Source organism: Nipponia nippon, unplaced genomic scaffold (genome assembly GCF_047370975.1).
Source record: "Nipponia nippon isolate SJK-2023a ecotype South Korea unplaced genomic scaffold, ASM4737097v1 scaffold_12, whole genome shotgun sequence".
Taxonomy (NCBI): Eukaryota; Metazoa; Chordata; class Aves; order Pelecaniformes; family Threskiornithidae; genus Nipponia; species Nipponia nippon.
Genome location: NW_028262313.1, coordinates 12840045 through 12866151, shown reverse-complemented (window position 1 = coordinate 12866151; position 26107 = coordinate 12840045). Strand labels below are relative to the sequence as shown.

Sequence of the window (26107 nt, the reverse complement as noted above, 5' to 3'; positions counted from 1 at the left end):
TTCGCAGGTAGGCACAGCATAACCACAGAGATCAATGATCCTGCATCAACACCGAATTACTGTCATTTTGGTACGGAGGGCTGTGCGAGAACTCGGGCTCATCTGTTACTTCAATTAGGAGGAGATCAAGATGAGAGAGCCCTGTGTCTCAGGAAAACAGGGATTTGTAGGCTCCTGGGGAGAAATAGGATTTCTTTAAGCCATAAGGGACCTTGTCCCGGCTCACAAGCCTTTCACCAAACCCTTCTTCAGCAGCTGGATCCACAAGGACACTGTTGGTGTCTGGCTCTAGGGAAAGTGCCCTTTTTTTCCTCTCTTCCTGTATTCTTTTAGCAAGCATGCGCTTTCATATATATTCTCAGTCAATGTTTAGCTCTGGTTTAGGTGTTTGGGGTTTGGAGGCTGTTAGGCTATCAGTGACTTGTTTCCACATGTAGGAACTTCAAAACCTCCAACTGCTTCTCCAGCACTAGTTTGGGAATTAAGCTCATCAGGCTCCACCAGCTGCTTCTCTGCTCAAAATGCCACATGGGTTCCTCATCAGAGGTTGCTTGACAAAATGCTGCAGCACTTTGTGCAAGGCAAAGATCAGCTGAATACAGGTGTATGAACATGCTCTAACCTACTGCCTTCCTTGCGGCTGCTGCCTCGTGCTCCCTGAAGCCTTTCTTCACTTTGCATTCTCTGTGTGTGTTCTTGGGAGTACTCTATATGAGGGATTTTTGAGAGTTTATTCCACACTGGTAAATTGTAATCTTCCTTGCACAATCTACATTCTAGGTTCCTAGGTAAAGCGTCATTCTCTAAAATACTTTAATGGGGATATATTGATAAATTTGAGCCTTATCTAGAAAGGGAAAGAATCTAGCAAAGTTTCCAAAGGATGGTAACAACACTTCCTCTTGTGGACAAGAGGGAAGATGATCCTCCTCTTTCAGGAGATGTGAGATTTCAAGGGAGGGAAGTTGCAGTGTTTGATGAGGGGAGAGAGTGCATTTTGGGAAACAACTCTCTGGAACAAGGACTATTTTAGAAGAGGGAGTTAATGGGCGGGAGGTTATGGGAAGCACACAAAGTAAAAGTAATAGCCTTTAACTGTATCAACACCTGAAGTATTATGTTGAAAATGTGAATGCTAGAATTTGTTAATATTTTTATTGGTTGGTAATGCAAGATACTCGGTGTTATGGATGTTCCAGCTTACGAGTGATTTGGCCAAATTAATACTGATTTTGAATAAAGAGAAAATAAGAGAGACTTTAGGGTCAGGCCAGACACAGCCTTTATTTCTAACGTTTTAATATTTTCAAAGTAAAAATACTTTTAGTGTATGTCCATCTAGCACAGTTTTCACCAGTCATTTTCAGCAAATGCATTTTTATTCAGTGTATTCTGCATTTTGTGACTTTGTATGTTTAGTCAGTGTGGCTGATTCTGATTTCACAAGTGTAAACTGGAATCTGTTTCAATGATTTAAATTGATTTAAACTCCAGTGTTTTAAAGGGAGTGATTCTGGTGTAAATTAGAATGTGATTTCAATTTCATGTTCATGCCTTATTAAACCTGGATTGATTTTTATTTATTGTATGTTTGTACACTGTATTTAGCATTGTGCATATTGAGATGTCCCTGTTGGGTAGGTGGAAATTCTTAGTTTTGCTAACAAGGTACATATTTGCCATTTAGTAAAACATAAAATGTCTGAAATGTTTTGTTAGGGAAAGGCATAAGGTAGGTACCACTGTGTCTTCTGGAAGCTGGGTTCTTGGAGTTCCTTGGGAGATTTTTTTTTTATTAAGTTCTCTTCAGAACTCAAAGCATACCAAATTTAGCATCCCATCTCATAAACCTTCTCATACACTTTAAAAAGTTGTAGTGCTTATGTGAAAGGCTGCGTTTGTGACAAATCTGTGTTCATCTCCCTGATTTCCTTTGAGTTCTGAATTGCTCGGCTGTTTGTCCTAATTATAGCCTTAAAACAGAAGATACTGGGGGACTCTAGGAGGATGCTCCCAGCCATGGAGGCAACTCTTTCACCAGAGATTCTGGTTTGTCTCAAAATTTAACAGAGATACAAGAGATTTTTTTTTTCTGCTGCATTTTGCTGTTGCTAAACTATAAATAATTTCAGATGCATGTACTGCAAAGCACCTTGGTTTTGTGGTTCATGCTGTCTGTTACTGTCTCTATGGTGATGTCTGTCTCGTGCATGTGTAACTTGGCTTGATATGCACTCCCTGTGTTTATCCATGTTGTCATGTCCCTTATAGATACTGTTGGTGACAGATGCATGCTGCAGTTGGATTTGGTCATGTTTCTCTGTGGAATGGTGTGTTTGGAGTTGCCTGGATAGCTCTTGCAGCACTCTGTTGTTTTTTTCCCCCTTGCTCTCCTTACTTAACCCAGGATTTATTATTTGTGTGTGTGTGTATGTATGTGCAAAAATAGCCCAGCAGAGACTCTACTTATTTCTGTTTTCCTATCCATATCTCTTTTTTTTTGGTCTAAATACAGCTTTTCAGAATGAGTTTTGTTGCATCAGTACAGCTGTTGTGGAAGCAGAAGCTATTGAAGAAGCTTTTAAAAGGAGAAGGTGTGTGGAGTATTCTTGGGTTGGTACTCGATACTTATTCAGTGTTGCTCCTTTTGGAACCAACTATAAGGAGGTTGCTATTTAAAAATCTCCTTTCAGCATAGTTACATGAGGTTTCTGTGCATCTTGCCCTCACTATGTGCTGATGGGCTCTGCTCCTGACTCCTGATTCACCTACCTAAGATGGAAGGAGAGGTTCCTTGGGGTCAGCCACCCACCTGCTGCAGCTTCTAGCTGGTTCCATCATGAGGAGCACACTGGTTTCTTGAGGACTTTCTCAAATGTATTTTACTGAAGATCAACTATATTTTGACTGTCTTCTCCAGGTTTAAATTGGTGACCTAGAAAAGCTTTTGATCCGTTCACATCCATCTTCCAACAACAATGTGGGATTAGAAAGTTTTGTTCTTAGGCTCCCAAAACTGGCTGAAAGGTAGACTTGGCCTCCCCACCACGCTGGTCACAGCAGTGGGCGACTGAGGCAGGTTGGGCACCGCTGCTCCATGCGACAGCGTCTCCTGACCAGTGTTCCTCAACGCACAGCCCACGGGAAGGCAGGGGCTACTGCGAGTGGTTTGCCAGTTGTGTTTTCCATCGCTGTGAGAGAGGTGTCTTGGCCAGAAATGATTTTCAGAAATGTAGTGGAATTGTGAAGCTGTTGTTACATATCCATTTGCTGGGTCTGAATGAGCCAAGTGGACCTGCATTTTGAGGTACACCCGATCTACTCTTTGTGAGCAATAAATGTATGAAAATGGGCAACCTTTATAAACAGCAGTGATATTTTTGTAGAACGTGACTGTATGAGTAGAAAACTAACATCTTTAGTCTGTCAGCTCTGGGAAAAGAAGGGCTAAGGTTCAATAGAGGTTGTTCTGACAAGGACCAGGAAGATCGTGTTTCCCAAGTTTTAATTTCCCCAGGGAGAGGCTGAGACAGTCTAGTGGCTAAAGCACGGGACTGGGATCAGACTTCAATCCTCTTTCTGACCAAGTCATTTAACTCTGGTTCTTTTTGTGTAATATGGGAATAACATCACTGGCATCTTGAGCAGTTTGGAATCCTTGGGTGGAATGATCTGAAGAACTGCAAGCTATTTGTTATGTATGGACTGAAATCCCAGCTCCAGGTCTGCTTGTGTCCTCAGCCAAGTTAGCAGCTCAAATCCTTCTGTTTCTCATGAGCTGAGACAAGATACCCTGACATTTAAAAAATCTTGGATCAGGATTTCTCCCCAGCTTGGATAAATGACTCTTCCTTTACTTATTTTTCTTTTCTAAGAACAGGAAGCATATCCAAAATTAAGTGATTATCCTATTTTTTGCTCCTTAACTTTAATTTTAAAATGGGCTGGTTTTATGTTATTAATTCTTATGCCAGACACCCAAATTGCGGTTAAGAAAGGAGGTGAACGTGTCTGGCATTTTCCAGCACGCACATAGCCATATCTAACCTAAAATGAGAGCCGCCAGTCCTGAAAGGCGGTGGGGAGACATTGGCAAGCAGCAGGAAGCTTGTCTGAGCCCAGCAGCCTGTGTCAGGTCTCTGGAGGTCAGACCACAGTGCCTTTTGTGCGTTTGTATTTCTCCCCCCCACCCCCCCGCCTTTTCTCTCTCCCTCTCCATGTGTATTTTGTCTCCTCCTCCTGTGCATGTGTCTTTCTTTGCATCTGCCCTCATCTCCCTCCCCTCCTTTGGATCGATCAGTGGCCGAGGAGACCGCCAAAGCGCCAGGCACTTTGTGGGATCGTCCTTGTTCCTCCCGCATTTTGCCGAGTCAAGGGTATGTCTTTGCAGGCTTGGTGAGATGCTGTTACTCCTGGTGATGTGATTGCATAGCAACACAGCAGCGCGGGGCGGTGGAGGAGGAGAGGCAGGGACCGTGCAGACAGCAGCGCTCAGCCTCAGCATGCATCCCTGTCACAGGGACTCCTTCGCTGATTCACAGAGGCAGCCCCGGTCCCTGCTCCCGAAGCCCAGCGGCTGCTCCCTCTGCGTCTCAGACCTGGTGGACTCAGAAGGTAGGCCATGAAAAAATTTATTTCCCACTCAGATCCTGGCTGGGCTGGAAAAGGGGAAAATATCGACAGATGGTTCACCTCGGAAATACGCTCTTTGGGTGTGTGTGCATGTCTATATCCCTTCACAGTAACACTGGCCACGTATGTGCGGGTGAAGAAACTTGCAGAGAAGAAAAGAAGGGTGTTGGGGGGGACACAGTGGGAGCAAGAGAGGTGGCCAAGACTGTTTCCACAAGGGAGAGGCCAGGAACCAGTAAGTGATGAGGATTCCCAAGGGAAACAACAGTAGCCAGCATCCTGATTTCACCAGCTTTGATTCTTTGCACACTGAAGGCTTATTTACCCTGGCAGTGTTTTCACCTGAGCTGAAGGACTGCTCCAGACAGGGTGCGTGGTGGCCTTCTAGCATCCTCCTGGGAGGATTAGACAGCAGGGCAAGGCAGGGATGCAAATATTGCTCAAGTAGTAAGCTGGGGTCAGACTCCAGTCCCAGCTCTGCCCTTTTCATTCACTACCTTGCCCAGTCCAGCCTTGCTCCTTTATGTGTCCGCCCTCCCCTCCCCCAGCTTCTCCCCAGTCCCTTTCACTCATTCCTCCTCCTCCTCTCTCAGGGCCTTACATTGCCGCCGCTGACCTTCCCTTTGATGCGGGCAGCCCTGACCGGCCGCAGGACCGCCTGCGGGAGGCACCGGACCTTCCCTGTTCCCTAGGGCTCGGCTCTCTCCCTCCCTCTCCATGCCAGACAGGGCAGCCTGGGCAGCGGTTCACCAGGATTGAGTGCCGCTTTGCACAACAGATTATTACCGGTCCCCAGTCCAGCCTGTTCCCTTCAGTCTTCCCTCTGGCATGGCATCACAGGCGTAGAGCTCCACTGCTGGAATTGCCACCATCGTATTCACGGGGTCTCAGTGCTGGGATTGCCCATGTGCAGTGACAGGGGTGTGGAGCAATTACTCCCACACTTTTAAAAGCTATGCTCTCTGTGGGAGAAACCAATGCTTGTTAGGGTTTTGGCTTTTAGTTTTAAAAAAAAATCTCTAGTCAAATCTTTGTCAGTCTGTGTTTTACCTGTGCCCTAACTGGAGGTCCTTCACACCTTCTCCTTTTGCTGCTCACCGATCTCTCTGGAGCCATGAGAGCTCTTGCTTGATTATTCCCTTTAATGGCCTTTATTGCCTGACCATAGCACCCTACAGCAACACACTGTGTGAAGTCCCAGCTACAAGGCTCAGTTGCGCCGGGAGGGTTTCCATTTTTCTGGCAGCCGTGTGTAGCGCGTGTGCCTGCTGCGGCTCTGGTGCCATCTCACATCCTTCCCTGCCAGTTCCTCATGCTGAAAGCTGCTTTCTCTGCTGCTGCGGGGATGGCCAGGCAGGGCTCTGGTGACAACAAGCGTGTGATGGCACTCCGGATAGGGGTCAGACTATAGATGTGCAATTTCCAGCTATCTTGTTTAGCAGTACTGTGCGCAGGAACGTGGGTGCCTGGAGTGCTGGGATGGGAAGGTGTTGGAGTGGGTGCTGTGATGTGATGCTGTGTTCAGGTCCTCTTTGTTACTTGAAGAAAGTAAGATGAGGGCCACCTCTCTCTGGATTAATATCTGAGATAGATCAATCCTACTCACTAAAATTGGCCGGGACTGTAACCGTGAATGGGGTTGCTCAGGTTGGAGTGACTCTTTTCAGAACTAAACAAAGTGAGACAGAGAAGGGATTAAATGAATGGGTTCAAACAAAAGCCCTCAGTTCTGGAGATGTAAGGTGAATTTCTGATTATAATACTATTTTGAGAAATAAATTCAGGGCCTCCACTTTAGGCTGGATGCCAATGATAGAAAAGGAATTGTATGTTGCGTGAAACAAGACATACTGACCAGAAAGAATTCAGTCTTCAAAAAAACCTCATTTTCACAGGTGTATAAAGATGAAGCTGAGCTTTTCAGAATTGAGCCAAAATAGCTCCATCCCGTTTTCCTTCGCTGTTTCCCCTTAGCATAAGAATAAGGTTGCTCTGATACATCTCAAGAAAGGAAAGGAAATATGACTTCATGTGGCACACAGCCTGCTTATAAAATGCATGGCCTCAGAAGGCCAGAGAATCCCGTGGTTTGACAGGGAGTTTATTATAAAGACAAGCTTGTTGGGGGCAAGGCAGAATATTCAGTACAGAGAGACAGATATTTGTTTGACACTGAGAATGAGAAACAAAGCGTCAAGGACGCCAAAAGTTAGCACAGCATTACCTTGGCTATCGCTGGGTGGTGGGTGTGCTCTTCCCACTGTTGCTGATCAGTTGTATAGGATGGCAAATGGGTGAAGTGTTTTTCACAATGCAGCAAGACTCCTTTCCTGCCTGTAACAGCACGGAAGGGAAAGCTCAGCTTCTTAGAAGAGAAAGACAAAGACAAGACTCAGGATTTTTAGTGGGTTTAAATAGGCTGGTTTCAGGGCTACAGGACACGATCGAGTCTCTGAAGAATCGGGTTTAATTTTTATGGTTGGTTGCAACCTTCTTTTGGTCATTAGGCAAGTTATTGCCCCCCTGCTGTCTGTTTTGGGAGGTTGGAGGATGTTTGCTGCTTCCCCTGCTCCTTTTTTCTCTCAGGTCTATCACAGAGCAACTTCTCTGTGTCCAGGACAGCGGGGGCTGTGTGTTTACAGCTGAGTCCTCAAGGTGCTGGGGTAACTATTTGTAGTACTCATCTGATCGAAGGAGGAGGAGAAGAGATGGGAAGAAATTCCTAGGCAAAGTGAGTTTTGGAGAGAGCAGCTTAAAACCCAGCTGGGAGTCTGAAACAGCGTGTGAAAGAAATTTAGATTTCAATCTTCCTAAATAAATTCCTGTGAGTTGTTTTTAAGCAGAGAGAGGAGCAGTCAGTTTTGCATGGCCGTGTTGTGGGCATGCACCCACACTCGCCTGGTTAGCTGGGGACATCATCGTCCCAGTTTCCTGGTGCAAGACTAACTGGTGAAATTTTTCAGCTTGAGTTTTTCTGTGCATGTGTGTATTCTTTTGCTTGGGAAAAGGGAAAGCGAGTGAGCCAGTGGAAGAGATGCTGCTTCTTTATGGCACCTATTTATCCATTGATTTAAAATAACATTTTGGTTATAAGCTCAAAGTTTAAGTGGTCATTTAAGAATGCAGCTCATTAGATGCGAGAGTGCCCCACTTCACCCACCCTTGGTGAATAAGGCATCTTCTATGCCACTTGCTCACTGACAGATACAGCAAAGATTTTATCTGACTTAAGGACAGCTGCTTAACTGAAGGACCCTTCATTCTAATTAATGAAGGCGACCTGGTACTTAGGTGGAAGCTGCAGTTTTGGCATCTGGGTTTTTTAGCCTTGGATGATGGGCTTGTAAATGCCTGCTCATGTGGAAGATTGTTGATGGTCCTTTTCCCCTTTCCTTGTACACTGGAGCAACTGAGAACAAGGAGACTGTTGGGGTGATTTTTTTAAGTAGTGTGTTTGGGTACCTATTCCAGGTTTGTAAAGAGATGGAGACTAAGGGCCCTTGCTCTAAGAGGGAGTTGTGTTGTTTGTACGCTTGGTCCCAGTGGGACAAAGCCTTCTCTTCCTTCTCTCTCACCAAACCTTGACTTAGTGTGGTCTTGGGAAGTAGGTCTGCTGGCCCTCATTCTCAGGCTTAAACTATTTACTTATACGTGCAGAAAACAATTTTTGCTGGAACAGGATGTGCTATCGCACTGTCGAAGGAGTCCTACTGTCTGCCAGCTTGGGAATGCTCCCTTTGTTAGCTTCTACATGGGAGCTGAACTTTGAAATATCCGCAAGCCTCCCACCTTTCCCCTTTAAAGGACACTGAGCATGCTGAGCTAAAATGTTATTACTTCTCTTGTACAGTAAGTTAAACAACAACAAAGTCATTAACATTTCCAGCAGCAGGGAACGTGTTTGTATTTCCATTCCCCTCGTGGGAAAAAGGCTGAGCTGCCTTGCCTCAAAATGTTGCCATATTTTTTCCTTATAGGCCAAGGTCTGAAGTGGAAAGTTTCAGCCTGGAAAGAACATTTTGGAGGAAATTAGCAATTCAAAGCATAAGCCTTGTGATCGAGAGACCTCTTGACCTATGAGCTGTATTTGCTGCTGTTATATGTGGTAGAGAGACAGAAATTCAACATCTGACACTGGACTCTGGCTTCTGCGGCAGGTCCCTGATCCTTGGGGTTACCTTTAGCGATGGAGGTCAGCTGCAGTGTGAATTCCCTCGATATTTGGGAAAGTTTGAACCTGGGTTTGCATGAGGAGGATTTTAAACAAATGCAGCAAAATGGCAGAAATACACTGTGCAGTGTGTGCACTGGTGGCAAGCTGTCATCTTACTGTTGGCTGGGATGGAGGAGAGATGCTGCAGGAGATGGGGCATAGCCTGTGCACCAGAGCGCTGCCTCTCTGGCCAGCCAGTGTTGCTGCTGCAACGGGTCTGTAAGTAGGAAAAGTGCAGAGGTCACTGAGCAGAGCAGTTAGTTGTGTGGTAGAGCTGAAGCAGAACTAGTTGAGCAAAGACCATTCCAGCTGCCTTTGTCAGACTGCCTGGAAAGCGGTGTCGTGAGCCAGGCTTTCCAGTGCTGAATTTGTAACAGGTACAGCTCATGTAGGAAGAGGAAAAAGGCAGCTACTTTGTTTTGAATACACCCTAATGCCCAAGCATTCAACTGTTGAAATGTAACATCAAGATTTTTTGCTTTCTTATTTTTCAACTAGAAGAACATCGTGGTCTCCAACTAGGCTAAACAGTTGTGGCTTGGTTACTAAAGTGTTTGGAAGCTGTAACACAGCACTGTGAAACACCTAATGCTTCATTTCTTAGGGTGAACTAAGAGCGGGGGCAAGTGTTTGGTGCTTTTCATGTGGGAGGATGCAACACAGCATCATGTAATGAGGTTGTACCTGATCCTTCTGAGGAAGGGTCTGATCACCTTTGGTCCTGGAGTGGGGACCTCCAGCAAAGACCAGGTGAGACACACCAGTGGGAAAGGTTTCACTCCTTGGTCTCTCCACTGTATGGGTGCAGTGCCCCAGTGCCCACTCTGTGGTGACTGTAAGACTGCTTCTTGTGATGTCCTCCTGTGGAAATTCTCGCCTGCTTCTGCTCACATGGGCCCTGATGTTTTTCCTTCTTGCCCAGAAATGGGCCCAGGGGATCAACCTCGCTTTAAATCTGGTTGGACTGCCTGACCACATAGCTCCCTGAGTCATCCAAAGGAGGATTTTTCAACTTCGTTTCAAGTAGAGGCTTGTAGTAGGCTGCAGGGATGGTAGATTTAGTTGCCAACAATTAAATCTTTTTTGATTGATGTCCCTTGGCAGTAGCACACTGGGTCTCCGGTACCAACCTAGAGCAGAGTACAGAGGGTGAATGATGGTGTGGGAGAGGCAAGGTGGATCACAGGTTTGGTCCTTGACAGGTGTAGGCAATAGGCAATAGAAATTTAGCCAGGAAGCATCCACAAAACATCTACTCCACATGCTGCAGTGCCCAGACACAGTGCCATACCAAAGCACTAAAGTAAAAGTGCAAGAGTCGGAGCTATTTTGTGTGCCACAGCAGAGGAGCAGAGCAGATCAAGAGCATTTGTCCTTGCCTGATTCCTGTAATAGCAGGGAATTTGGCAAGGGATCATATGTAGCTGTTGGTTTGCTTGCACTCATACCTCACCAGAGGTACACTGTCTGGTTGTCTCTCTCCCACTGGATGTCCTCCTTTGTGCTGGCTGCCATGCAGCTGAGTTATTTCCACATTGTCTTGGGTTCTCTACATCTGGGCTTTGTCTTTGCTATTGCAGAGTAGCAAAGAGCAGCTGAGCCATTGCCATCAAATCTGCAATACAGTTTCTACGTCAGCAAGGTATTGCACAGGACATACCTGAGGTAGTGGCCTTTGCTGGCACTTAGCTTTCCAGCTCAGTCTTGTTCTTTGACTGGTGCCTCAGACAGGCTTTAGTTCCCCTGTGCAATGGCTCTGTATCCTGATGGACCCTGTCATCCCTGAAGGAGTTCAGGAGCCTGGCACTCAGGAGGCGAGGCAAGGGCTGTTCTTAATATGCCATAATGCTGGCAGAGAGCATGGAAACCCACCACATCCTACATGTGGATACCCATGGGATGTGGTTTACCCATTTCTGTCTCCAGAACTGCACCCGCCCTGTGCATGAAGACTTATCCTTGAGCAAAACGCAGTAAGATCAGAGCTAGTGACCCTCCCAGTGTTGCTCCTGTTCTGCAGCTTTGGTGGGAGGAACAAGAGACCAGGCTGTGCTGGGGGGACTGGGAACGGAGGGCCCCTGTGTGTGGTGTTGGGGGGCTGGCTGAACCTGCCCCGCCAGCACACATCACTGCAGTTACATTGCACTGCACCACAGAAAAACTGTGGCCTCAGAATGGCAGCTGCAATGAGACATCACAGAACCTCATCGGCAAAAGCCATGGGTTTCGCTGTCATCTGGTAGAGCTTAATGGTATTCCTCTGATGGAGGCTTTGAGGCAAAATAACTTTTCACGCCCTGAGAATTGTATCTCTGCTAGATTGAGCCTCATCTAGAGGTCATTTAGAGGATCAGGGACAGCTCAGATCCCAAATAGCACAAGCATTGGAGGAATAGGACATAGTGCTATCTGCTGTCAAAGACAGAAATCATCCACTGTACCCTTGGAGTTGCATGAGGTGAATTAGCCCCATAAGGCTGGGGGACTTTGAAGACCCTGGAATTTATAACTATTAATATGTCCTGAAACCCTGCCTGCACAGGGAAAGGAGCAGGGTGAGGGTGCTACGATACGCAGTCTGCGATGTTCATTTGTGCAAATGGGCAGGAGTGGTAGAGGACAGGACCTTGGATTATCAGCATGTTGGAGAGCTCAGCACAGGCTGTTCTGCTGGAGAGGGAGAGAATTATGGCTGTAGAAATTGCTAAGGGATTTAAAAAAACATAACAGGATAAGCTGTCCTATTAATGGAGGGAGGAGAGGCAGTGAAAGCTCAGGCAGGGTAGTGAGGGATGTGAAAGTGTGAGAGATGGGCAGCGTGTACCAGAACCTGGAGGCTTTCTCCTCACCCGGCTGTCCAGTGTGATTGCTGGCTGTGCAGGACGCGCTGTCTGCTCCTGCCCTGCCAGGACCAAGCAGGAAGTTTCTCAGCTGGTCCAAGTGAGCTGGGTGTGAAGGAGCCAATGTCCTTCTTCCAGCAGCATTGCTCCATCTGTACCTTGGAAGCAGCCCTATCCCTGCTTGGACATGAAGTCTGGCTGCTGGAGCCAGGTGATAGTTTCCTTCTAAAAGTAGGAAAGCAATCACCAAGTTAGGCAGCAGGTTGGACAGGAGACAGCACAGTGCCTCGGCACTGCCTCTTGACCCATCACAAGAAGTATTCAAGCATCACTCTTGATTTGCTCATCTGACCTCAGATGTGCTGGGTCTGGTCTGGGCAAAGCCCTGCATAGTGTTCACAGTTTTTGTACGTTAGGTCTCCATCCTGCTGTGAATATGTTGGTGCTCAGCTCCTTTCACGGTGCTGCCACTGGCCAAATGTAGAGTTGTGGGCTTGTGCTTCAGTTCTAGAAATTTGCCAGAGTCAGGTAAATATTACCTTGCACTGTTTTCTCTGGGCTTTATTTTCTCATGGCTTTCTGTAAAGCAGAGATGATGCTGGCAGTGGGATAAATCACTATTTTAGCTTATTCAGAGCCCAAACAACAAAAAAAGCAGTGTTGTGACCAGAGGTTGCATTTCACATCTGTAGAATAGGCAAGGGGCCACTGCTAACTGCCTTTGCGGGTCATACAGTTTTAAAAATGGAATAAAAAAGGGAATTTTGTAACTCATAATGAACAAAAACTCCTAAAAAGGTAGCTGATAGTGTGAGATGCATGTATGGGGGCCTGAGGCTCTAGGCAATTTTCCTTCTGAAAATAAAAGGAAAAAATATGTTTGAAAATATTGTCTGGTATGGGGATATGTCTAGTATGTCTAAACATAAGTGGTCATGACAGTGAGATCCTCTCTCCTCTCTTCCTTTGAACCCTGGGCATCTCCTGTAGTTCAAGAAACCCAACCCGTTTTAAAAATGCAACATAATCTGTGGGACTCGCTAACACAGCAAACTGCGTAACTAGATGCAAAAAAGAGTTGGACATTTAGATGAAAAAAGGTTGCAATGTTAGTACAAATATATTTTTAAAAATGCATCTTTTTAGTCTTCAGCCTTTGTGAAGGCAGCACACTAGGCAGCTGGGAAGGGGGTCAGATCCATGAGGGGGTGTAAGCTGACCCAGGGACTCTCATGCTGCTTTTCAGGTGCTCGTGCCCAGAGTTGTCTCCATCCCCATGAACATCGGTTCTGATGCAGCCCCTGGTGATGCAGGAATGGCCCTATGTCCTCCCACGATGTCCTGAGTGGCAGGTCACAGACCAGGCGCAGCACAGCAGCAAGGCCGACTCGCTGTCTCAGGTAAGAGCTGGGCCTGGGAGCCTTTCTCATGGCAGCTTTTTGCAGTGGTTGCAAGTGTCTGTGGATCAAACTGGGACCTCTGTTCCTGGTGGCAGGGAAAGCTGCTAGCTCCAGCCCCCCACCAGCTTGCACTTAATGAGAGCGCTAGCTCTCCTCAAGCGTTTTGGCTGCAAAGTGTTTCCCAAAGTAGAGCAAGAGAGACAACCTGCAGAGCTGGATTTCAAGCTTCCTTCAAAATAAAGAGCAAGAGGCCACCGTTAACAGCTCTTGTGTATTTGGTTAGGTTTACTTTTTTTCCTGGAAACTTGGAAGAACATCAGCTTTTGCTGAAAATGTAGGTTTATAATCTTTCTGGTTGCAGAGAAGAGCTTGGAAATAAGCCCCTTGTGAATGCTGTAAGGCAGAGGAGGAGTCTGACCTCTTTCTGGTCTAGTTATCTTGAGGAATGGAGAGTGGGTGCTCACACTACCGGTCTTCCTCCTCCTTCCCCCAGGGTCTCTGAGCTGGCAGGCCAGCCTCCTCACCGAAGCCAGGCAGAGAGGTGAAGGTCTCCTGGATCCCTACGTAAATGGCAGGGCAGAGTGGAGGAGAACAGAAAAGTGTGCTGGTGACTGTCTGCAAAGCTGCCTGTGCTCTGCACCGAGCTGTCATAAGCTGGTTTAGCACCTTGTCCTGGGTCACCCAGGACAGCAAGACTGGGGAAATGCTGCCTCAGCTCTGCTAGAGCATGGCTTCCCCTTTGCTGCCTGTAGCTGTTGGCCCCAGGGTACCTCTCACCTGGCAAGAGACTGATGGACTGTGCCAAAGTTTTCCTTTGGTGGTGGCAGTGTTGTTCCCAGGACAAATTAGGTCCCTGGCTCTGCCTTTTCCTTTTTGATTGTGCTTCAAACATGAAGAGCAAAGGCTGAGCTTGAGGCTCCTCCCTGCTATGGCTTGACATCAGCCTGGACCCGTCTTGCCCTGTAGAGTCAGGGTCTTCAGGAGGAAGGCAGACCTGTCTCTTGAGTGGCTCCAGTGTGCAAGGATGAGGCTTGCAGCTGGGGCAGGCTCTTGGTAGCTGAGTCAGGGCATATTGGCCCTGGGGTGGCTGTTAGGTAGCTGCTACCAGGCCAGCGCATGGGTGGTTAATGAATAGCCAGCAGATGAAGTGAGGAGGGCAAGGGATAGAACAAGATGAGCAGGCAAATACCCTCCTGAGCTGCCTGAGCAGGCCAAGCATCTACAAGGGGGTCAGAGCCCTGTGGGGTTTGCTGGGGGAGGGGAGCTGGGGCAGGACACCCGGTGGGACCCACCACCACTGAGCTGCAAGACGGCACATGGGGAGGGTGCAAACATCCTCAGCTCAGTTCATATTCACCACAGGTTTCCCCCAGTCCCAGCCTGAGACTGGCTTTCTACTGTGTGGGCATCAGCATGTTGGGTGCCAGCAGCAGCTGGCTGCTGGCTCCTGCAACGTTCATGGCAGCCTGCCTCGTTCAAAGGGTCTGCTGTGCCCTCCTTCTCACAGGTGTAGGTGTTGCCACCTAGGAAACAGCCTTCCTTGCTTGTCCTGAAAGCTCCCAGCAGGTTGCAAACAACCCATCCTTAGTTGTGCCCTGGGCTTGCTGAAGCCCCCTCCTGCAGTCTGGGTCTTGCCTCTGTTGGGCCTGGGAGGTGGTGGGGAGAGGAGGCTGGCCGTGCTGATCCCAGAGGGAGAGACAGCAGCAGTCAGATGTGCAGGCAGAGAAGGAGGGGAAGAGAGGGAGAGATACAGGGAGCTTTTCATTCCCTCCCTGTAGGTGGAGGAGAGCATGGAAACAATGCTGGGCGGCAGGACTGTGGGGGGCACAAGGAGCCAGCCCAGAGCCTTCTGGCAAAAACAAACTATTTGCACCCAGTCCAGGCGGGCAGGAACATCTGTGCTGGCACCCAGCTGGGGCACGTGGGGGGCAAGGAGAGCATCTTTGGCTTCTTGGGTGTTAGGTCTCAAGGACCTGACTATTTACCTTCTGGGTAGCCAAAGCTTGCTGGGACCATTCCCTGGGTAAATCTCTTCCCTGACAAACACCCCTGTCTGCCCTGCATGTGCTCCAGCATCTAAGGGCAAGGTCTCTGCTGGTGGCCCCAGCCCAGCCCACCATCACCTTTGCCATGCCCTTGCAGGACCTTGATGGGTCTTCCCCAGTGCCCAGAGCAATCACTCTGTGCGTGGCCAGCTTCCCACAGGGGGCTTTCCCACAGTGGGGTGCCCTGCAGCAGGCAGATCTCTGCCCCCTTTGTGCTTTGCGGGCAGCCACGATGGCACCACCAGGGTTAAGGCAGGTTGGAGGCTGCTGGAATGCCACCGGACAAAGCTGGGATTGAGGCTGGCTGCGAGGCACTGCCGCCCCCCTCCAGATTCCTGGGGGGTCAGTGCTCAGGGTGCCCCGCTCTGCTGAGCACACGGCGCTTGCCTGCTTCCCTGCCGGGTGCTGCCTGGCGGCACCCGGAGGGGTGGGAGGTGATGCCCGCTCCTCCGGTGAAGCTGAGTGGCCCTGCGGTGGATCTGTGGCTAAGCACAGGTAGATGCGCTCACCAGAGCCTGTGTGAGTGTTCTGCGCCTGAAAAGAAAGCTGTTCAAGGGTGGAGGGGGAATGAGGATCCAGGCTGCTGCTGCTGGCGCTCTGGGGAAGGGATACTCAGGGAATGCTTAGAGGGAAAGCACTGTATTTTCCCTCTGCTTGCTTGTGACGGTTTTGTCCTAGGGGAGCAGATGTTCAACACCTGGCCCCTGCTTGGCCACGGTCACTGGCTCATCTGCTGGGCACAGTCTGTGAGTCGCAGGCTTGGTGGGCTTTTAAGTTCTTAAACAAGGCTGGGAGGAGGGTGTTTTCTGCTGAGCTGTCCTGCCGTTGCACTTGCACCCAGGTAGAGCTGATCCCCTCCTTTGATATCCCCTGGGATAGAGGGGAGGGCTGGAGAGTTCCCTGGCAGTGCTGTAGGACTAACCTACTTCAGTGTCATGAGAATGTGCACATGCAGAGTATTGATTTTTCTATGTGCAACCCACAGTTTTAGCTTGAGTGGTTTATTATTCATGGCCCCAAGATTCCTGTGAACTCTGTGGGTGATGATTTTCTCTGTTTTCTTGATGCTCCCGCAGTGGCAGGATGGGGAGGCAGAGAACAGCCTGGTGTTAGATGTTTTTAGATGAAGCAAACTTAGCACCAGTCTCAGTGATCACTTGATTTCTCTCTGAGAAATGGTATGGATGGGGTATTGTTTTAGCTGTGCAGCCAAACTCCTCATCTGGTGGTTTTGTCCTACCTGTTGTTCTCCTTGGCCTGGCTGGATCTGTCCCCTGGACACCTCCGGGAGCCCTTGAACAGGACAAGTGACAAGTATCTGCACATTCCCCTTGGAAGAAGCTGCTGCTTTCCCCCAGAGGCAGCTGCCCTTCTCTGGCAAAGGGGTGCCTGTTGTATGTGCTGTTTAGAAAGTGCTAATGCAATTAATTATGGTTGATTAATCACCTGGGGATAATTATCACAAATGAGCTCTAATATCAAAGTAGCATTAGATCAAAATGCTGCCATTTCCCCAACAAAGCGCATCAACGTCTCACTTGTGGAAATGCAATGTGTCCATGTGTTTTGCACAACAAACTATGTTTTTTGGAGAAAAAAACTCACTCACTGAGTCCTATGTGAGATGCTTCCAGTCCTGCTGGTGTGTTGCTGTCGCCAGCAAGTGCAATGATGTCTTCATTGCCATCACAAGCAGGAGCATGATACAGTGCTAAAGGCTTAGGAGAGGATTCCTTCCCCCATCCACCGAGGATTTGTTGTTCAGGGATCAGCACCTAGTTTTCCAGGCTGAGTGTCGCGGTGCAAAGTGTGCTTCCTTCATCTGGCTGGGTTAAGATTTGCTGTCATTTGCTCCATGGCCTCTCGGAGCATATGTCCCACCATTGCTCATTCCGGAGAGGTGCGGAGGAGAAGCAGCATCTGTGGAGGAGAAGCGGCATCTCAGATTTGCTCTGCAGGCAGGGAATATCCTTGTGCTTTTGTAGAGGAGCAGGTGGCAGCTCCCAGCACTGGGGATGGCATAAAGAAGGTTGGCAGGTCCCCTTGGTCCCTAGGAACAACAGGACTCATGGTGCCCGCCTCTTCTCGAAGCACAGCAGCCCTGTATGGCGTGGAAAGAAATCGACGTTAGCCCTGCAGGGACTGTGACAAACAAGGGCCAGCTCTGATTTAATACCTAGCAGCGAGACAAGTTCATTGCTGGATAACTGAGGAGCACAGAGATCCTGCAGAACAGGAGATGTGTAGTAAGCCCTTCCTTCAACCCTTGCTCTTAATGCTACTGGAGCTCGTGCTGCATCCTTCCTCCAGGCACAGCCATGACCTTCCCTGGAGCTGCGAACAGACCCCCCTGGGAGCAGGGCAGCCCCCTTGCAAGTTGAAAAGCCAGGCAGGAGGGTCAGGACAGAGCAAGGTAGGTGTCCCCAGAAAAGTGCCATAAGGACCAGGCAGCGATCTCTGGATGCAGTGTGGTTCTATTTCTGCCCAGGTTGAAGCCTCGCGCGATGGTGCAGGACCTTCGTGTGTAACCCCCCGGGCTCTGAGCAGTGCTGCCAGGCCCCAGGCCCCTCTGGAGATGAATCTTTGCTGGAACGAGATCAAAAAGAAATCCCACAGCCTTCGGTAAGAGTCCCTGCCCGGAGCAAGCTCCGGGGCTGGCCTGAACTTCCAGCTTTGCCTGCTGCATGTGCTTGTCAGGAGGTTTTTGAATTTGTTCGCTTGATGAGCCACATGAATTCATGTTGACCTTGGCTCTGTTTCCCCCTCTTGTCCACAGACCTCTGAGTCTTTCTCCCTACGCTGAAAAGCATCCCCTCCATTTCCACCCATCCCATCCTCCCCTCCTTTACTCCTGCTTGTTTTCTGCTGCTTTCTCCGTCCTCTGCTAGTGCTGTCTCTTCGGCTTGTCTCTTTTTGCCCCACAGCCTTGCCGCCACCTCCTCTGTGCTTGTCCCTTCTTTGGGAGCCCTCTCCACCGCGTAGGGGGAACATGCCTTCCAGACCATCAGAGGTTGCAGCTCCACAGCCAGCATGACACAATTTAACTGGGGCATGTTAATGGTCTCCTGCCTTAATGCAAGGTTCCTGGAAGCTGACCAGTCATGTAAATACCAAGCCAAGTCCCCCGTGCTAGCCAGAGCACAGTCCTGACCCACAGGCAAAGGTGGAGTGGCTTTTTCCTCTGCTCCAATCTCCAGGGTAATGAATAGCCTCAGTTTTTTCTCTCCCCAGTGCCTCCGTGTTTCACCCCACCTGGCAGCGCAGCGTCTGTGCTGGCTGAGGGTCATGCACAGCCCATGCTGAGGCATGCTGCCAGTCACTGGTGGAGTCCTGTGGATGCCCGGGGGTCACCACCCCAGCTGCGGTGCTGTGCCTCCCCTCGCTGGGGAACATGCTCCTCTCCTGTCCATCTGACCACTGTCCTGCTGTCCTTGCTTTCCTGCCAGGGCTCGGCTGGAGGCTTTTTCCGACCACAGTGGGAAGCTGCAGGTGCCTCTCCAGGAGATCATAGACTGGCTCGGGCAGAAGGATGAGGAGCTCTCAGCACAGCTCCCCCTGCGGGGTGATGTCCTCCTGGTGCAGCAGGAAAAGGAGACGCACGCGGTACGTTCCCTCATGCCTCCCCTGCCGCCATTCGCTGCTAAAATGAGCTGCAGGTGGGCAGCCCTGCCTGGGACCCCTGCCTCATGTCACTGCCCATGCCCACAGCCTGTGAGTGCACCAGTCCTTGCCCATCTCGATCTCTGCTTCCCATGGAAAAGCAGAGCTCCAATCCTATAGCAAATACCCAAGGCATGCGACAGGCGGAGCCCATCTGGTTTTATACAATAAATCTTCATTACAGCCTCAAGTCATCTGCAGGTGCTGCAGCTGGTGGTGGGTCCCATCACTTCTCTCATATTTTCCTCCTTATGTCCTACCTCTGCAACAGAGTGAATTGCCTCTCACTAGCCTCTGCTTTTGGGATCCTGGAGCCTGAGGCGGTTGGTTGGTCTAAAGGCGACCTGGTGGTCAGGACATGAGTGATTCCTGCGGCAGCACATTGTCATCATATCCGAAACTGGGGTAAACCCAGACAGATCAGAATTTCCTGCTTCCCCAATCAGAGCATTTCCTTCTTGCTGCCAGTGGCTGTTGGGCTTTAGTTGTTTTTACCTTGAAAATAAAACTAAACTCTTGCTTACTGTTGCTATCCCTTCTCTTTGCTGGAGCTAGCCCGCTTCCCTGGCACACAAATAGCCGATCCAGCAGACAGCACCAGTGGGGTTCTGCAGTTGGAGGCGGGGAGGGGACATCCTAAACCAGCCTGCCTCCGAAGTCTGCCCTGGCGGATATGCTGTTTGGAGCATCGTGCTGTTCCCCTCCTTGCTCCTCCAGCAGCTGGACCTGTTGCTGAACAGCTGCTGGAAGGACTGTTTGCATGACCATGCTCTTGCTGAATGAGTGAGGAGCGTCTCTAAGTGGTGCCTGTGAAAGCATTATCAATAAAGCAGTTCCTCTTGCGCAGCCCTGGCTCAACACACCCTTCTGGGCTTGCTGTTCTGCCTCCCCCCCTCCAGAAAAGCTGCAGTCCAGACCTCTGCAGGAGCCACCTTCTTGCAGGTGGTCATTCCTTCCCCGAACTGCAAAAATATTTCTCTGTTAACTCTGTCTGTGTCTCCAGTGAGGTTTGGGCCCTGGAGTGGATAAATCACTGCAGCCCTTGGCAAGGGGCAGCAGGGGCACGATTCTCCAGCTCAGCCTTCTGTCTCATCTCTGTGCTCTGCTCTCCAGGCTTTCATGGAAGAAGTGAAGTCTCGGGGACCATACATTTACTCTGTCCTGGAGTCAGCGCAGGCTTTCCTTTCCCAGCATCCATTTGAGGAATTAGAAGAACCAACTTCAGAAAGCAAAGGTCCGTGGAGCTCCCCCTTCCTTGTTCTCCCATAGCACAGCACAGCTCCTCCTGGGCTGGACCAGAGAGGATGGAGTGGAGGTGGTTGGTGTGGCACAAAGTGGCATGCTCTGCCTCGTGCCATCATGCACCAGGCTGTTTCCAATCCTTTGGCCAAAGGTCAGACCAGCGCAAAGCAGTGCTTCTGTCCTAGGCGAAGGCAGAGGCTGCTGCTGCAGCCCAGGATGGACTGTACCTCATGAGACAGTATCAGATGTGCTTTGGGGTAGGTTTCTAAAGGGCAGCAAGGCCTGTGAGGACAGAGAGAGAGCAGGGGTCTGTGGGCAGGCTGGATACCTAGAGGAGCTGGTGCAGAGATGGATACTATTAGCACTTGATTTCTCTCCCTCTTTCCAGGTTTCCCTAGATTTTTATCATGTCCCTTTTTCCTGCCCTCTCACCATCTCTTGCCCACTCTCCTCTGGGCTGGGCTCTCATTTTTGCTCTCTGTTCCCCTTCTGCTTTGCCTTCACAGATGTCTCTCCCCGGCACCGTATCCAGAACATCAGCCGCTTTGTCTGGAAGCAGGCGAATGTGGCCAGTGAGCTGTGGGAGAAGCTCACGGCCCGGTGTGTGGATCAGCACCGTCACATCGAACGGACACTGGAGCAGCTGCTAGAGATTAAAGGGGCCATGGAGGAGCTCAGCACAACACTAGACCAGGCTGAAAGCATGCGTGAAACCTGGGAACCTATTGGGGACCTCTTCATTGACTCTTTACCGGAGCACATCCAGTCGACCAAGGTACTTCTGGCTCTGAGAAGACTCCAGCCTTGGCCCCAGAGGTGATGAGATGCTGCTTCCCAGGAGGGCAGTGCTGCTCCTCCTGACTGCTCAGTCCAATGCAGCCTCGTTACTTGGGGTCTCAGGGGCCAGGTCATCACTCCGACAACCCCCTAGTTTTGCAAGGGTGGGTTTGGCCCGCAAGTGTTCTGAGCAACTGTCTGTGCTGAGCACCTTGTCATAGAACAGACCTTACACAGGTACAGCAGCTCAGCATAGATGAGCCACTGTCCATGTTCCACTTCTCAGGAGACTTGAGAAATCTCCAGCCTGGCTGGTTTGTTTTGTGGGTTGGTTTTTTTTTTTCCCCTGCTAAAGTGCCCTGTTGGGAGGGTTAGTCAGCAGCATCTTGCCAGCCACTAGCCCGCTCTAGCTTGTAGCAGAGGAATCAGATCCAAGTCCTGACAGCTCACCTGCTTCTTTTCCTTCTTCCCCTGCCCTGTGCCCGTTCCCCTGGGGACGGGACTCTAGCTGTTCAAAGAGGAGCTCTCCCCCATGAAGGATGGGGTGAAAGTGGTCAATGATCTGGCACACCAGCTTGCCATCTCAGATGTCCACCTGTCCATGGACAACTCCCGTACCCTGGAGCAAATCAACACACGCTGGAAGCAGCTGCAGGTGGGAAGGAGTCAGGACCAAGCACTGCAAATAAACCACAGGTGGGAGGATGCTGGGGAAGGGCTGTCACTGCTGAGCTTCAAGGATGATAAAGTAAGGCTTGGCATAGCAGGGATGGTATAGCTGGTGTTCCTGGAGGAGGAGAACGTCATTTCAGTGTGAGGAAAGTGGCTGGTAAATCTGTAGAGGTCTTGAGCAGGAAAAGGCAATGGGAGGAACAAAGGATGCTGTCTGAGGAGAATCAGGATCTGATGGGGGGGGGGGGGGCGGGTAAGTACCAGCTGCGGCTTTGTTGATGTCTGTGAAAATATGGATACAGGTGAGCTGGAGATGTGGCCTGTGCTGCCTCAGCCTGTGGGAAGAGGTGTAGAGGGCTGAGCGGACTGGGGAATGCAAATACCAAGGCAGGCGAGGAAGAAAGAGGACCTGCGTGCTGGGCATGTCTGAGTCTGTCCACAGGCCTTCCTGAATGAGGCTTCAATCTGAAATGCTTGATGGGCTGCCATTGAATTCTGTCCCATTCTCTAGGCCTCCATAAATGAACGCCTGAAGCAGCTCCAAGACGCCCACCGGGACTTCGGACCAGGCTCCCAGCACTTCCTCTCCTGTACGTGAGCTGGTCCTCCTGGCTTCCCGCCGTGAGGCTACCTCTGCAGAGTGGCTTAGCGTGAGCTGTGGTACAGGAGAATGGGGTGCAGAGTCCTGTTGCTGAGCCCAGAGCCACCAGAGCCATGCACGCAGCTAGAAAAGGGCCCAGGCCAGTGCCTGGTGCACAGGAACCAGAGCAGCAGGCATCTCCCAAAGTTAGCGTTGTGCTACCTCACCTTGTGGGACCAAGGGTGGGACGTGAGTGTGGTTCTCCTTCAGAGTGCAGACCTGTGACGCTTACAACAGCAGCTCCCAGGTGATACTGGGACTGTGCCAGCCTCAGAGACTGGGCAGGCAAGACAACAGATGGCAGAAAAAGGCAGTCCCCCATATCCCGTGTTAGTCATTCGGAGGCCAAAAATGCACACATTAAGGAGGTTTTCATTCACGTGGCAAGGCAGAGGGATGCTGTTCCTGCAGAGCTGAGCTACTGCTGGGTGACAGCTCTCAGACCTGCAAAGGGTGGGCAGCAGGTTGTGCTCCAGAGTATGTGGTCCGTCCTCAGAAATGCCGAGCCCTGCAGGATCTCCACATGTCAGTGGGGTTTGTTGGCCTGTGTTTCTCTGCAGACCATGTCCTCCTATCTGAAAGGAAGAGCTACTTTTCCAGTTGCTGGAATTGATAAGCTGCCTGTGACAAGGGAAAATAGCTGAGGGTCATAAAAGGGCTTTCATCCTCTAGATAACAAACATAAGGTGGCAGGCAACTGGTAGGAGATCCATCCTCATCTTCCTGAGATACTGCAGCTGGCATACAGAGCATGAGTAATGGGAAGAGCAGATGCTGTGGGTGCCCAAGCTTGGCCATAACAAGCAGTGCTGTGTGTGTGCCCGAATCCTGGCTGCTATGAGCCCTGCCCACTGGTGACCACAGTGTTGCACTGGGCATCATCAAAAGCATCACGAAGTGTGTTTTCCTGAGTTCTGAGCTCAGCCAGATTCAGAGCACCTGTCAGAGGCATCTTGCCTCTCTTGAGACAAGGCCAGCAGCCTTGTGCCTCTCTTATAAGCAGCATCTTCTTGCCTGTTCCAACACCCGTAGTTGGTGATTTGGGAAGGCACAGCCCCTTCAGAGGCACCCATCTGCTGTCACAGTCCCACTGGGCTCTCACCAGAAACAGCATCAACCTAAAGGAGCGTTTGGTGTTGATCTGACATCTGCATCTCTCTCCTTGCAGCCTCTGTCCAGGTCCCCTGGGAGCGAGCCATTTCCCCCAACAAAGTGCCGTACTACATCAAGTGAGTGTGCTCCCAACCGTAGCCCATGGTCTTCTTTGGCCCAGTGGGAACAGGAACTGGGGACCAACTTAGGAGGAGGGGGCAGCGAGCGGACTGGTCTGAGCACTGACCTCCAGCCCCCAACCTGGCAGAGCCAGGTTTTCCCTCCCTGCCGAGATGCCCCAGATGAGGGGGGGCTGGCAGCAAGAGGGGGCATCCTCCATGCTGCTGTGGCTGGGGAGTGTGCTCACTGGGGTGCAGCAGCCCCAGTATCTGCAGGCACTGCGGGACTCATTCCCAGGGCCGGCTGGGTCCTTTTTTTTGATCTCTTATGGCACCTGCTTAATTCCCAGCTTGACTCTTGGTTTCCTTCTATTTTCCTTCCAGCCACCAGGCCCAAACAACATGCTGGGACCACCCGAAGATGACGGAGTTGTACCAGACGCTGGGTAAGGAGGCTGCCACAAAACCATTTGAGTATCATCTGCAGTTTCGCAGCGTGGGGCGCTATGTGAGATCCCCCCAGCCCACCTGCTCCCCTCTGTGGGACAGAGCCCCCCCAAAGCAGTGGGGTGCAGCCCCCTGCCAGGCTCTGCTCCTCCTCCTCCTGCGCACACTCTGCTTCTGCTGGTGGGGCTGGTGTCTGGGAACCGCAACTGCTGCTTCCTGCCCTGGAGATAAGGATGTCAAGCTGCAGTTTTATTCTTCTTTTCCTGTGTTATTGCAGCGGATTTGAACAACATCAAGTTCTCAGCATATCGGACGGCTATGAAATTACGACGGGTGCAAAAAGCCCTGCGATGTGAGTGCGGGAAGTATTTCCCTCCTGCTGGGTCTCCCTCCATAAAGGCATTAAACTAACACAAGCTTTTATCAGCACATCAATGGCAGGAGCCCACCAGGGGACAGGTAGCTGAGGCAAGAAGCACTAGGAAGATGAGCCTGTGGCTCGAAAGCTGAGCAAATCCATCTGCAAGGTGTCTGTGTCAGTGCCTTTCTTTGCAGGTTTAGGGTGGAAATGCCTCAAGGGTAGGTGTTAGTCAAAGGGATTTGAGAACAAAGTGGTCCAACTCAGAGTTACAAAGCCATGGGATCAGGCAGGGGCTCACCCAGGAGCTCCAAGGGAGCCCAGAGAAGCCGTGAATGTAACTGAGAGCAGAAACCAGCCTCACTGGCAGGGGCAGAGAGGGCTCCACTACTTAAAAGAGGAGGAAGTGAGCCAATAAACCTGATTTCTGCACTGTTGGTAAAGCTCCAGTTAAAACAAGGATTAATAGTCAGGTGAATATGATGTGCTATGAGTTCAACATGATGCATGGCGCTCTGAGGGGCAGCTGCTCCTCAGAAACTGCTGAGGGGTTTCCAGGGGAACTGGTGAGCAGGCGGGTGGGAATCTGATAGATACAGCATCCGTGGCTGCTGGAGAGCTTTTGGCAAGGCCTCTCACCTAAGGCTCCGTCAAAATTAAACAGTGGCAGGATGTGGGAAAACCCTCTCCTGAATTAATTGTTCCCAACAGAGTGGAGACACAGCCAGGCAGCAGTGGGATCCCAGGCAGACTTGTGCTCCTTGACATCTTGTGAAAGGCCTGGAAGAAGGCAATGAACGAGGGCCAGAGGCGATGCGATACTCGTGGGAGTTGAACCCTGGCTACAGAGTAGTTTCATGACACTGTGGTGACCAGGCTGTCCCATACCCAGGGACATTCAGAGCTGATGTAGTGCAAATGGGGGAAGGTAGCAATTAGCTTTTACCACACTGCAAAGATGTCCATGCACCAGGAGCTGCCGAAACACCAGGCATGGTGAGGAAAAGGGCAGAGAGCAAAGCAGAGCCCTTCCATGTGCTGCTTGTGCATCTTTGGTCACCCATCTCTTGCTTCTCACATGCTGTGCTGGCACCTTCTTCTTAGCCCAGAAATTATGTGGAAGAAAGTGAATAAATGCTTCTTATTCAAGACGTACTTGAGAAGGGCAAGGAGACTGCCAAATCAGCTTCCCCATGATGAGAGGTTTGGTGGAGGCCATGTAGGACAGAGGCAGTGTGGGACACGTCAGAGCCATGTGCAGTCATGGGCAGTGTGGACGTGAGGGTGAGCAGGAGCGATACTCACTGGTGTGTGAATTGGAGGTCTCCAGTGCAACTGTCAGCAGCTTTGACAGGAGAAGAGAGGACTTTTCCAGAGTGAAGTTGCACTGTGGAAATGGCACATGATCCCCTGGGCACTGAGAACATAAATGGTCTCAGAAATTGAAAGACTTTCAGGAGAGAAAGATTACTGGCTGCTAAACATGGTAGCATGTACAACCTGCAGCCATAGAAATCTGAAAGCAGGGTACCAGGGTAGCTCACGCTGTCCTAACCCCATTTTAGGTTTGTGCTTTGACACCCACTGCTGGTCAGAGCTGGAGACCGGGCTGTTCCCCTTCTAGGTTCCACTTCTAGGCAGCTGCTCGTAGGTTCTGTGTGGCTCTGTGCCCCCTCACCTCCCCACGCCAGCCCCGCAGAGACCTGGCACATGCGGAGGCCGGCTCTGGGCGCCTGCGGCTCCACACAGAGCCTTTCATGGGTAGCATTTTCGTGGCCATGGCTGGCCACAACAACAGGGAAGGAAGGCCACACAGAATGGTGGCTCAGGTTGACTATAGGTGGAGATGTGGATATTTTTGGGAGGGGTTTATGGGTGGGAGAGCAATTCTGGGAGCTGTGCCCATCCTGCCAGCATCTTCCACACCACAGTGGGGCTGAGTGTGCCCCAGGTCAGGGCAGGGCTGCATC

At 50.4% G+C, this 26107-nt stretch overlaps 1 protein-coding gene across 6 annotated transcripts in view; it reads left to right on the top strand.

Annotated features, from left to right (window-relative positions):
* The first annotated feature begins 4288 nt into the window (after positions 1–4288).
* The window catches only part of DRP2 (dystrophin related protein 2), a 30692-nt gene continuing 8873 nt past the window's right edge, over positions 4289–26107 (top strand). For 3 of the 6 annotated variants that reach the window (XM_087748787.1, XM_087748786.1, XM_087748790.1), the window contains exons 1-12: positions 4289–4614; positions 12932–13085; positions 17441–17543; positions 17619–17752; positions 18577–18733; positions 19904–20024; positions 20539–20807; positions 21318–21464; positions 21993–22071; positions 23290–23350; positions 23717–23778; positions 24057–24131. In XM_087748787.1, the coding sequence (XP_087604913.1) occupies positions 13009–13085; positions 17441–17543; positions 17619–17752; positions 18577–18733; positions 19904–20024; positions 20539–20807; positions 21318–21464; positions 21993–22071; positions 23290–23350; positions 23717–23778; positions 24057–24131 (1285 nt within the window). In that variant the 5' untranslated portion in view covers positions 4289–4614; positions 12932–13008. Of the gene's footprint in view, positions 4615–12931; positions 13086–15505; positions 15626–17440; positions 17544–17618; positions 17753–18576; positions 18734–19903; positions 20025–20538; positions 20808–21317; positions 21465–21992; positions 22072–23289; positions 23351–23716; positions 23779–24056; positions 24132–26107 lie in introns of those variants that run through there. The other 3 variants (XM_087748788.1, XM_009468076.2, XM_087748789.1) reach the window with 2 other exon arrangements.